Source organism: Pseudorasbora parva, chromosome 13 (genome assembly GCF_024679245.1).
Source record: "Pseudorasbora parva isolate DD20220531a chromosome 13, ASM2467924v1, whole genome shotgun sequence".
Lineage (NCBI taxonomy): Eukaryota > Metazoa > Chordata > Actinopteri > Cypriniformes > Gobionidae > Pseudorasbora > Pseudorasbora parva.
In genome coordinates, this window is record NC_090184.1 from 20,291,048 (window position 1) to 20,304,666 (window position 13,619).

A 13,619-nucleotide genomic window follows, 5' to 3' on the forward strand; every position below is an offset into this window, starting at 1 on the left:
TGTGATTTGGTCTTAGTGACTTAGGAGTCCTATTGACTACTCCTAGCGTTTCATGGATTTAGGAGCTAGTTTTAGTGCTAAAATGCTTTGTGAAATACTCGTACAGCAAAAATGTAGAAGTCCTAAAATTATGACTGACAATTTTTTTAAAGAGTTTTTCCTAAATCGGCAAATTAGGAGCTACTTTTAGCCTTAAGATGTTTTGTGAATACGGCCCAAGGCTTTGCTGGTTCCACATCCTGCAGTGGGCTAAAATAACTTACGGGAGCAGTGAAATGCCACACTGTCCATAAGTTTCTCAAATGCTGGTATTTTTCATCTTGCGCTGTATTTTTTCATTTGCCAAAGGTCATTCTAAAATCAAACCGTGTGTATTATATGGCCCAGTCACAGGTTATTCCGGTCACAATTCTTCAATAAGAAATATTCTTTAGTGCTGACTGTACAAAAGGAGAAGGAAGAAGGAAACTTCAGTAACTTAAAAGAACTGTCTTCTATTTTACTTGGTTTTAAAATGTAATTTACTGCTGTGATGTCAAAGCTGAATTTTCAGCATCATTACTCGAAATGGAATGGAAACGGTGCTGCGTTAAATGCCCTGTTCTGATGACGCAGGAGTTGCAACTATGGCAGCTGAGAAGGCCATTCTTTGTGTTCTTTTTGAATAATTTTCGGAGCCTGATGAAATTGGTATAAATACGTGTTTAATACTGCAAAACGCGTTCGATGTTACCGTCACTGCTCTTGACGTCCAGAATAGGGATGCTCATATTAACTGTTAACCGATAGTAAGAATTTTAACCGATTAACACTATCATTATTGAAGATCTTTGTGTTTTTGAGCATCTAAGACTTATTTTAAGATTGATTTACGGCCATTTGCGTTGGCTTGCTTTACTCATTTGCAGCAATACGTGTTGCGGTAGCCTAGTACCATCACATCTATCTGACTACAACATATATAGCCCATAACACACTCACATACGTTTGTTTATTTTTTAACCATTTGCCAGGAGTAAAATGTGCACGTGGTTTAAACAACCAGATACATTTACACTGAAATGCTTTCAGACCACCTTCTGAATTGGTTTGTTGAGTAATCGGAAATTAAATACGTCTCAAAAGAATCTCGGAAGGCATATATGCCTACTCCTGGTCATTTCGCTATCAGATAGATAGCCTACCTGGTCAGAGAAAATGAATGAAGGAACCAGTTGTAAAAAGGCCATAACTCTAGCAGCTGAAGAAACACGCGCTGCTGCTGCTGCTGGACTCTATGTGCGAGCCATGTCTTGACAGTCGAGTATGCTATTATGGTCTCATGTTGTTTCCACCAGTGCAGCACATTGTTTCTTTTAATTCATAAAATATATATAAAATGAAGGAGAAGCCTAAAAAAGGTCCGACACCCGGCCCGCGTTTAGGTATGACGTGAAAATCGGCCCAAAGCCTGGCCCTTTAGGGGCGTAAAAAAGTCGGGTCCTGTCGGGCTCAGGCATAAATGCAGGGCTCTAGTGTGAATCTAGGTTCTGTTGTTGAGCTGTTCTGTATTCTGCTGTTTGCACAAAAAAATAAACACGCGAAAAAGGTATTTTCAATTGTATTTCTATGTAAAGCCAATTCAATATTATAATCTTACCAGTTAATCGGTTAATAATCGATTAAAAAGCATCGGTTGTCGGTTGGGAAAATTAACCGAAATGAGCATCCCTAGTCCAGAATACAACAGAACATCCCCATCGAGTGAAGGGATTTGTGGAAACTGTGGTTCGTAATTATTGTGATCCAACATTTCCCTTGCATTTTGGGGATGAAAAGACAATCAGGTGAAGGATAATCCACTTTTTTCCTCCAAGACCTATATGACCGTATTATTTTATTGTGAGTGTTATTATTGCTAATCACTGTTGTGCTATGATATTGGAATATTCACCATTAGAAATATTTTTGCTGATTAAACGTAAATTAAAATGTCCGTAAACTATTGAATGATTAAAAAACAGTATATAAATCAGTGACATTAGATTTTTTGCTAGTGTTTAAGTGACAAAAGTTTTTGAAATGTGTCTTTTTATCAGATTTCATTCAACCCTTTCCAACTCCTTGCGTTCGCAAAATGTAATGTGTTCATTTAATCACTGTAATACTTGGGATAGTTGACCCAAAAATGAAAATTCTGTCATTATTTATTTACTCACCCCCACATCGTTCCAAACCCATAAAACTTTTGTTCATCTTTGGAACACAAATGAAGGTCTGGGAGCTTTCTGTCCCTCCATTGACAACTACTCAGCTGACCCTTTGATGCTTCAAAAAGTTCATAAAGAGATTGTAAATCTGAATTTAGTTTAGTCCAAATTTTGTGACGAGGCTCAATCACTTTTTGTAATTAACAGTTTTAATTTAGCCATTTATTCACATAAAAACATTCATCAGCTCACACATCAGTTATGATAAATGCGCGAGCATGTTCGCATGACATACGAGAACCATTGAGGTTCATTCTCGTGGTACGCATCACGTTTGAGCAGGAACCAATGAGGTTTGTTCGTCAAGCAGGTTAGGTTGAGCATCTATGTTCAATAATGGCACAATGTTTACAATGTTTATTTATTGTTGTGTATAAAAGCCTAAAATAAATCTGTTCACCAAATAAAGCGACCAAGTCTCTTCAGAAAATTCGGAATAAACCGCTCAATACATATGGATTCGTTTTACAATCTCTTTATGAACTTTTTGAAGCATCAAAGTGGTAGTTACATAGCTTTTTGGTAATACTTTATTTTGATCGTCCCCTTTAGTCATTCTACTAATAATCACTTATTCTACTAACACTAACAGTCTACTAATATAGAGTTAGTTGAAATACAGAATGTATAAAGGAAACCACAAACTAATTTGTAATCAAAGTTTTTTTTTGACACAAAGATGCCTAAAATGATACACCACACTCTCAAAACAATAAAACCAAAACTTATTCAGTAACTAAGCCGAGTAGCCAAGCATTACAACAAATGGGCGATAGGCTACATTTGTTTCTCTTAGCTTTACACAAACCATCAATAAGAGTGAGCAGCACCAACACTGCGTTATGTGTGCAAGCTCAAAGCAGTCCGTTCTTTCAAAACAAGACGCAGAGCAGTTCTTCAACAGTGGTAAAGTCAGCAAGAGTTGAGGATACTTGACGAATAGTTTAGATCTGTTGAAACAGTGCAGTAACAGTCCCTCTGTATTGTCCTGTGTGATTCATCTTTGATTTTACAGTCCTGGATAAATAGGCAACAACAGTGTGAAGATAATGGTCATCTTGTTGCATGATCTTATCGTTGTGTATGGGGGATTAGGGATGCTCACAAGATATTTCTTCTGTCAGTGGGAAATGTAATCATGGCCTCCACCAGGGCCATGTGACTTTAAAATGCTTTATGAAATCGCTGTTCAAAGCAATACTGATATGCTTCAGGGACAACTGGTTTTCATCACTTGTTGAGATGTTTGAAATGAGTCTTGGCTTGAGTTGGTATTAGTGAAGAAATAGACTAAAGGCTGTAGACATAATCAGAATTATTTTTCATACAAATTGTTGTTAATAGGCTTACTATAAAACTTAAAATAAAATTTTATTTAAGTCTAACTTTATGATGATTGTTGCTGATACCAAGTTACCACCGTTTTATTGTAATAAATAACAGTTTTGGCAGAAACTGTTTGCTGTGAGCTCAAAGCATCATCTTATATTTTATTCCAGTTCAAAATGTTACAGACTTAAAAGTTTAAAATATTGAAATGTTGCCATTCTATCTTGATTTGAACGTTAGGTCTTAGTCTGACATGATTCCAAGAATGTATGATATAATCTCTAATGACAGATCATCTTGTGACATAATTTCTGATTATGTCATAGTCTGTGATGATGTCAGTGTGGCTGTTGGCAGAGCAAAGAGCTTTGCATGACCTTTTTTTCATATTTTATGGTTCATGCCTGTATATTTGCAGCGCTAAGTTTAGATTCAGAGGCTGATATTTAACATTTCTATCCGTTTGCAATATGCACAACATGTCTCGTGATAATTTGTCATTTGGCTTGTATGAAGCTTCTTTGTTCTTACCAAATAAACAACCTGAGGACTATAAAAGCTAATTTTAGATTCATAGACTGACATAAACCTCATTTATTCACATCGCCATCGCAACAACACGACAACCTCCTGAAGAAAAATATGTAGGCCTATTGTGTTTAGGTTTAAAAAAAAAAAAAAACTTGTTCCATCAACACTATGTGTCTTGATATTCCTGAAAGGAATTCATCCAAAATGTGAATTCTGTCATCATCATATCCATAACTCATTTATTCTGTGGAACATAAAAGATGGTAATGTATTAGCATGTTATGTATCATCAGCATTTACATATTATCAGCATACTTAAACATTTCCTCTTATATGTTCCACAGAAGGAAGTCATACAATTTTGGAACGACATGAAGGTGAGTACTTTTGAGGAGAATATTTTATATATATGTCCTATTGATTTTATGGTCAAAAACCAGTAAAAACTGACACTCAGAAGAATACAAGAAAAGGAACAAGAATGAGAAACACTAACTAATAACCGTCTTAACAGAAGACCAAACATTGAGGAGAACTAAGGGTTTAAAGGGGGGGTGAAACACTCTCTCATGTCAATCTTGAGTACCTATAGAGTAGTATTGCATCCTTCATATCTCCGAAAAGTCTTTAGTTTTATCATATTTATAAAAGAAATATGGGCTGTACCGAGTCTTTCCGGAAAAAAACGAGCGCCTGGAGGCGTATCGTGTGGGCGGAGCTAAAGAATCACAAGCGCGCAAAGCGGTGACGTCCTCAAGCGTGGAGAAACCCATCTATCTCAGCTAATACAGATAATGATCCACAATCAAATCTGAGGCTGAAATAAATTGAACAGGAGAAACGGCAACATCAGGATGTCCGTCTCTGTGGTATGTACTGTATTTAGGGGCCTTTGTGTGCAGTTTATGAGGACATGATTCGGTTTATGGACTATTGTATGTGACTAGACCTTAGAGGTAGCAAGCAAAACGGTTTTGCACGTCAGAGTCAGAATAGTGTAACGTTATACAGAACAACAATGGAGTAACCGTTAGCGCATTTGAATGACGAAGCACGCGATCGTATTGTTTACTGATGTTTACTCATGCGACGGTAGCCAATAGCAGAGACATTTGAAGTTGATTTACTCACCGGCATCTTCCAAAGCAGGACCGCTCTGTCAAAAACACACTTCTTTGGTATGATTTGGTGAAGTCCTGTGACAGCAGTGACCGTGGAAATCCACTTTGCGACGCGACTGAAGCGATGCCTTGAAGCTTCCCGTCATTTCTGCGTTCAAATCGGTTCAAATGCAGCGCTGCCTTCCCGGAATGCTGTGCTGAAGCGTTGAAGTCGCTCGACGTCACCCATAGGAATAAAGTGGAGCGCGGCGCGACATAAGTGTTCACGGACGACTGGATCTGCACCTGAGAGACTGTTTACAGCGTGCATTTCCTCTCTCTCCCTCTAGTCACGCGCGCGCGCACCCTTCCGGGAGAAGAGCCCGTACGGCCCATACAAGGACCTTCCGCTCTATTTAACGTCAAGTAGACCCATACTCGAAAAAAACTCGCCGAAACTTGTGAGAAACCGGAAGGAGTATTTTTAACACAGAAATACTCCATCAAACGTCCAACATTAGTTTTTGAAACTTTGTCTATGTTTAGGATGGGAATCCAAGTCTTTAAAGGTGTAAAAAGCTCAGTATGCATGAAACAGCATTTCACCCCCCCTTTAAATAAACAAGAAGCACTAGTATTGTCTTTAGCAAATAAAAATCTACTTTTGTTCACTTGTTTTGTTGGCAGTCACCAAAAAGAAGCAGGGAAGCCAAAAGTGAATAAGTCAATTCATGTTTGAGTTATGTCATCTACAAAATCTGTCCTCTGAACGCAGCTATACCATCTGTCTACATATGCAATATTCACACCCCTGAGGACACCTAAGTGTCTTCTCTGAAGTACTTTCAACACTTAGTCAAAGACCACATTGTAATATTTGAAAGACACATTCTACCATTTGCTTTTCCCATGCTGAGTAGAATTTAATTTAACACAAACACACATCTAGCAAGATTGGATTAGCGGAGTGAGAAAAAATAGGCTCTTTGTCATGGTCTGTTTCTCTCCCAGGAGGATGGCAAGGTGGCGGATGGCAGTCTGCTGGGTGATGCCAATGGGGTGGAGCCTGGCACAAGCCGACAGAAAGAGAGTGGCAAATGGCAGAGGCCTCGCTTCACACGGAAAGCCCTCATGAGGTGCTGTCTGGTCAAATGGATCATCGCCAGCACCGGACCCAAAGAGCAAGGTGAGACAGAGAAGAGGCGGAAAGGGCACAGGTGGAAATTAGGTATTAGGAAGACCCGCTGATGGAGTATTTCTGACTAAAACCATAGGGTGCAATGTTAACACAAAGATGACATACAAAGTATGTTCGCAATTTAAAAGTTTTTGGCTACGCATTTTTTTCAGGTTTCTCCTGTAACGTGTTTTGATTGGTTTGCTGATTATATCATTGATATGAAGTTCCTATCTGTATGCTTGCATGGGCATACAAAGCTAAAACATCAAGCATGCAATAGCACATTAATGTCTAATCCAATACTCTGTCATTTTTGAAATCCTTACTAGTCAGTTTGTAAACAGTAAGAGCGAGCCTTTTGATCACGTCGCTTCACCTGCAAAGAACCAGAAACATCATCCACCTGAATGGAAAAAGAAGTGTCCATGCCTCAGATATGAGTCTGACTGAGAAACAATAGCCATCTTTGATTAACAAACCAAAATTTCGCTGATATTTACTTGAAATCGTCCCTTTCACTGAGCTACAAACTCAGAATTAGAGGGCTGGACGGGACAGTTTTTTTCATCCCGGTCCGACTAAAAATCTTTGTTCAGTATGATTTCAATGAGCATGCATTTACATGCACACCAATAAGCTGATAACTCACAAATATCAGCTTATTGAAATAACCAGTTTCTCTCTTATAGAAATAACCTCTTACTTCTGCTGCATGAGAAGAGAACACATCTTTACAATTTTCTGGGTCTTAAAAGAGTCTGCGTTTGTGATATATGTCCTTATTTTATGCAAAACGCTAGCTCGCTCTGTCTGGATGCATTTAAATCTGATCTAAGTTTGCGTTTTTGTCACCTATCACACATGCGCACTTCAATAAGCAGACAGAAAGCAGGTTAATGTGTTTACATGCAGCTTGAAATGGGGGTAAGAGGCAAAAAACTACCTGTCCTGATCGGTTGCTTATGCCATTTATGACCTTCCTCCGATAAAAGAAAACGGGTTACCGTGTTTACATGATCATGTTCATTCTCGGCTCTCAGAATCTTACTTTTAAATTTCCCCTAAAGAAAGAGAGTGACTAATAATAAATGATAAGGCACTCAAAGCACATAAAAGGGGGAATCTCCTCACCCACCACCAATGTGCAGCATCCACCTGGATGATGCAACAGCAGCCATATTGCACCAGAACGCTCACCACACACCAGCTGATTGGTGGAGAGGAGACAGAGTGATGAAGCCAATCATTATATTGGGATGATTAGGAGGCCATGATGGGCATAGGCCAAAGTGCAAATTTGGCCAGGATGCCAGGGTTACACCCCTTCTCTTTCTCGAAGGACATCCTGGGATTTTAAATGACCACTGAAAGTCAGGACCTTGATCGTCTTGATCGTCTCATCCGAAGGACAGTGCTTATTGACAATATAATGTCCCCATCACTATACTGGGGTGTTAGGCCCCACACAGACTACAAAGTGATTACCCCCTGCTGGCCTCACTAACACCTCTACCAGCAGCAACCAAAGTTTTCCCAGTTGGTCTCCCATCCAGGTATTGACCAGGCTCAGCTCTGCTTATCTTCAGTGGGAAACCAGTTTTGTGCTACAGGATGATATAGCTGCTGGCCATATCTAGTATAGACTAGTATAACACATATAAAATGTTAGCTATACAATCATTTTATTTGTTATTTGTCTTATCATGACACTGTCAACGCCATAAAAAAATGTCACAGATAAAATAAATCAAAATATGACATGGCTAAATCAAATATGACATGTCACTCAAAATTATAAGACAAAAATACAAATAAGCAAAAACTGCTGGCTTACTAGCTATACTGCAAAATTAAATATTTTTTAACATCCATGCAAAAACAGAATGTCGCCGGCTGACTACGGTTTCAGAATCAAACGTCTCTTCTCCAAAATCTGACCACAAAGGCTGAATGTTCTCTCTAAAGGTGCTCTCAGGGACGGAATGCAAAGAACATATTGCCTATTGCCAGGTCACTCAGGGCTGGGAACTGTGTGAACGCCACCATTGCAAAACGTTTTGTTTGCTTCAATTTTAAGCGCGGATACGCTGTTGTCAAAGGATGTCGGAAGCGGCTGGGCCATTATCAGTCTCCCGTCCAAAGTGAATCAGGGTTGCCAACCGCTACCTTCTTTGATTTGGAAATGCAACTGCAACTTTGTGATTAATTAAAAAAGAACCTTATTAATGTGATTCATGAACAAATCACTCAGGGCTGAATTTCCCAAAAGCACCGTAAGCCTAAAATGATTGTAAAAAAAAATTGCCACCAATGGTCTCTATGATTAATTTAGGCTTACAATGCTTTTGGGAAACGCAGCCCAGGTCTGTGTTTCCCAAATGCATCTCAAGAACATAGAAACCAAAGGCGTAATGGTCTCTACTTAGGCTTACAATGCTTTTGCCTTTATCCAGACAGTAGAGCATTGACAGCAAGCAAATTGGGAGAGGGTGGGATGGGATCATAAATGAGCATGATCTGGGATTTAAACTCACATCTGCCAATGCACAACTGCGTATGTCGGAGAGTTTCCCACTGTCAAGAAACCAGGAAATACACAGACAAGGCAGAGAGGCAGGATCCAAATGCAGGGGACTTTAATGAAAATAAATCAAAAACCAAGAATAAAATAACACTGAGGAAAAACAGAGAAAACACTGGGGAACTACAGGGAACAGCAGACACCTGCATACCATCACACATAAACATTAAACAACGACCGACCAAGAACAACTGAAGCATTGGGGTATATACAAGAGAAACAAGGTTAACAAGATAACAAGGGGAGTGGTAGATGGGAAACTGCAAAGAATTACAAAACTCCACAAGAACAGGACACAGAAAAAAACATAGAACCTAGGCACAAATAAACTTCAACATAAAATGATGTAACACAGGAAGATGAAGATGTTGATGTGACTCTAAAGACAAAAATATTATTGTTTTAACTTTAAAAAAAACATGTTACTTGGTTGCCTTAACTTCAAGTTCATTGAAATTTAAAAATGTAGTTAATACAGCAAAGGAGTATATCAGGGGTTACCAACATGGTGCCTGCATCGCCCGCAAGGACCACATGAGTCGCCCGCAGGCCTGTTCTAAAAACAGCTCACTATAGTGCCACTTACCAGTGAGCCGCATGACCTTTTTTTGTTGCTATTTAAATCACACTTGCATTGGTGTGAATAAAAACTGGTAAATAAAAAAGAAAAGTTTCATATTAGATTAGAGCAGGGGTCTCCAATACATCGATACCTGGTCGATACCATTTCTGTAGTACCAACTGGTATATCCAGTACCCTCAGCTGCGCTCAGTCGCTTCCATGTTAATCTAAGCTCAGGGCTCCAGACTGTAGCCAAATATTTACTAGTGTCTATGAATATTAAACTGCAAAATACTATTTAAATATTACTTCTGCAAATTCTGCGTCTCTATGTGAATAATGGGCATAGATGTGAGGGCGCACACACTCACACACACACACGTGACTCAATGTGTTTGTAGAGCTGCTGTGTCACTTTGAGGACACGGATGCATAAAGCGTCACTTCATGAAAATTTACCATCTTTGAGAAAAGTGTCATATGAACACAGACACTAAAAAGTCTTCACAAGTAAAAATAGAAGTTTGGGCCCCACTTTATATTAGGTGGCCTTAACTACTATGTACTTACATCAAAATAAAGTACAATGTACTTACTGTGTTCAAATTGTATTGCAAAGCACTTTTGCTGATATTGAGGTGAGATACAGGTAGAGTTAGGGACAGGTGTGGTGATATGGGTCAGTTTAAGGGTAGAGTTAGGGACAGGTGTGGTGATATGGGTCAGTTTAAGGGTAGAGTTAGGGACAGGTGTGGTGATATGGGTCAGTTTAAGGGTAGAGTTAGGGACAGGTGTGGTGATATGGGTCAGTTTAAGGGTAGAGTTAGGGACAGGTGTGGTGATATGGGTCAGTTTAAGGGTAGAGTTAGGGACAGGTGTGGTGATATGGGTCAGTTTAAGGGTAGAGTTAGGGACAGGTGTGGTGATATGGGTCAGTTTAAGAGTAGAGTTAGGGACAGGTGTGGTGATATGGGTCAGTTTAAGGGTAGAGTTAGGGACAGGTGTGGTGATATGGGTCAGTTTAAGGGTAGAGTTAGGGACAGGTGTGGTGATATGGGTCAGTTTAAGGGTAGAGTTAGGGACAGGTGTGGTGATATGGGTCAGTTTAAGGGTAGAGTTAGGGACAGGTGTGGTGATATGGGTCAGTTTAAGGGTAGAGTTAGGGACAGGTGTGGTGATATGGGTCAGTTTAAGGGTAGAGTTAGGGACAGGTGTGGTGATATGGGTCAGTTTAAGGGTAGAGTAAGGGACAGGTGTGGTGATATGGGTCAGTTTAAGGGTAGAGTTAGGGACAGGTGTGGTGATATGGGTCAGTTTAAGGGTAGAGTAAGGGACAGGTGTGGTGATATGGGTCAGTTTAAGACCTTTGTTCATCATCGAAACACAGTTTAAGATATTTTATATTTTAGTCCTAGAGCATAATGCAGTCTATGCCCACTTCACTGTCCATGTCCAGAAAGGGAATAAAAACATCATCAAAGTAGTCCATATGTGACATCAGTAGGGTGTATAGAGTCTCTTGAAGCATCGAAAATACATTTTGGTCCAAAAATATCAAAAACTACGATTTTATTCAGTATTGTCTTCTCCTCAATGTGCCTCCAAAAAGAATCAAACGGTTCATGAATCAGTGAAACGATCAATGATTCGGGTCGCCAATGTCACGTGATTTCAGCAGTTCGGTTCGCGTCAAACTGCCAAACTGCTGAAATCACGTGACATTGGCGACCCGAATCATTGATCGATTCACTGATTCATGAACCGTTTGATTCTTTTTGGAACTGTGTTTCAATGATGAACGAAGTTCTTACGGGTGTGGAACGACATTAGGGTGAGTCATTAATGACATCAATTTCATTTTTGGGTGAACTAACCATTTAAGAGTTTAAAGTATTGTATAACATGAGTAGCTTTCTGTGACTTTGGTTTTTAAAAAAGTAGCTCTCAAATTAAAAAAGGTTGGAGTCCCTTGATGTATATTATCTGAACCACATTAATGATCTAAGTTAATTTTGCAAATGATAAAAAGTTGTGATAACAAATGATGAAAATGTTTTTCACAATGAAAGATTTTTTCACAAACATGCTGTGAAAAGATGGGGATGATGTTGAGATTTTTAGTGAATAACTTCATTTCAGTCCGTTCCTCACACAAAGCTTCAAAAGACTTGGAATATGAGTCATAAGAACCAATTAAATTATACTTTTATGTTTTTGTTTTTTTTCTTGTTAGCAGCAGAGACTGCATGCTCTACATATATGACATCCTCCCGCTAATCACTGCGTCTCCTTCAGTAAATGAGTCCCCAGGCAGCTTGTAACCACAGATGTTGAGTCTTGACCTCAAGAGGGTGACATTGATCAAACAGACCTCAGCAGAAGTTTCTCTGTTGAACATGGCACAGGGAATGGATTCAGGTTAATTTAGTTTTGATCGATCTGTGTTGCCACTCTCTTCACGCAAGCTAGCCCTCTGTGGGACATAATTGAGATTGTATCAAAATAGAGGTTAAAGCCAACCTTCTAAAAAGTACTGCTTGTTCAAACTGTGTTTGCTTTATTAAAGGTCCCGTTCTTCGTGATTCCATCTTTCAAACTTTAGTCAGTGTGTAATGTTGCTGTTAGAGCATAAATAATACCTGTAAAATTATAAAGCTCAAAGTTCAATGCCAAGCGAGATATTTTATTTAACAGAAGTTCCCTTTCAAAGCCTACAGCGAATGGCCGGTTTGGACTACAGCAGGAAGTGCAGGGATGTAATGACGTCACTAGAACCGTTTGTTGACTAACCCTCCGCCCACAAGAACACGCAAAAAAGGGGGCGTGGTCTTGTTGCTCTCCTACGTGGAGAAGAACGCGCATTCAGCACTTGTATCTCCCCGTTATGGTAAGAGGCGGGACCTTTCCGGGCAAAGTGCGCTAAGCTGCTGTCCAATCACAACACAGGAAGCGCAAGGCCCAATCAGAACTCGTTATGTGTTTCTGAAGGAGGGACTTCATAGAACAAGGAAATCATCAGGCCGTTTTAGGACAGAGAAAACAGTGCTGTACAGATAAGTAAATTGTGTGAAAAATACTGTTTTTTTACACGCAAAGCATGAACTCATGTGTACACTGTAAACATAATCAAAGCTTCGAAAACACGTGAAGAATGGGACCTTTAACACTGTCAGCTTTAAATGCAGAACAAATGTCTAAATTATATACAGTAATACAGTTCAGATTAGGATATCTTACATTTCATGATAGCTACATTTGTTGGAAAAGTATCGTGGGACATAGGTGAGTCGGCTATATATAGACCATCTCTTGCTGATTGGTTAGATTTTCTAAATGTGCTCCTCTCAAACTTAAATTAAAACATAATTTAATATTTTTTGGGACATAAAGTCAAGCATGTCCTGATATCATAATAAAGACAAAAATGTAATTTAAATGGTTTGACATAATTATAAATTATTATTTGTATAAATAATATATATTAATAAATATTTAAATATGTGTATTTTTGTAACAGACTTGTATCAGATAATATTAATACTAATACATGATATAAAAAAGTAAGATGTGTATTTAAGGTGTAAGGAAAAGACATTTGTACTTAAGGGCTACATTTTCAGAGTCATTAAATATGAACTTTTCTTTAAAATTGTGTAAAATCAAGGACTTACTAGCTATACTGCAAAATTAAATATATTTTAAGATCCATACAAGAACAGAATGTCGTTCAATATCGAACGTCTCTCCTCCAAAATCTGACCACAAAGGCTGAATGTTCTCTCTAAAGGTGCTCTCGTGGACGGAACGCAAAGAACATATCGCCTATTGCCAGGGCACTCAGGGCTGGGAACATTGTGAACGCCACCATTGCAGAAAGTTTACTTCGCTTCAAGTTCAAGCACGGATACGCTGTTTTCAAAGGATGTCGGAAGCGGCTGGGCCATTATCAGACCGCTCGCTCCCGTCCAAAGTACATCAGGGTTGCCGACCGCTACCTTCTTTGATTCGGAAATTTTCTCCTAAGGCGCAAGGAAACTGATCAGGTCAGAACTCTACTCGGAACTGCTGCAACTGTCAAATCAAGAAC

General features: G+C 39.1%; 1 protein-coding gene across 2 annotated transcripts in view; it reads left to right on the plus strand.

Moving 5' to 3' along the window:
• Positions 1–13,619, plus strand: part of kcnip3a (Kv channel interacting protein 3a, calsenilin) — a 97,377-nt gene that overhangs the window by 29,269 nt on the left and 54,489 nt on the right. For both annotated transcript variants that reach the window (XM_067413397.1, XM_067413398.1), the window contains exons 2-3: positions 4,454–4,486; positions 6,221–6,395. In XM_067413397.1, coding sequence (XP_067269498.1) covers positions 4,454–4,486; positions 6,221–6,395 — 208 coding nt within the window. The remainder of the gene's footprint in view (positions 1–4,453; positions 4,487–6,220; positions 6,396–13,619) is intronic.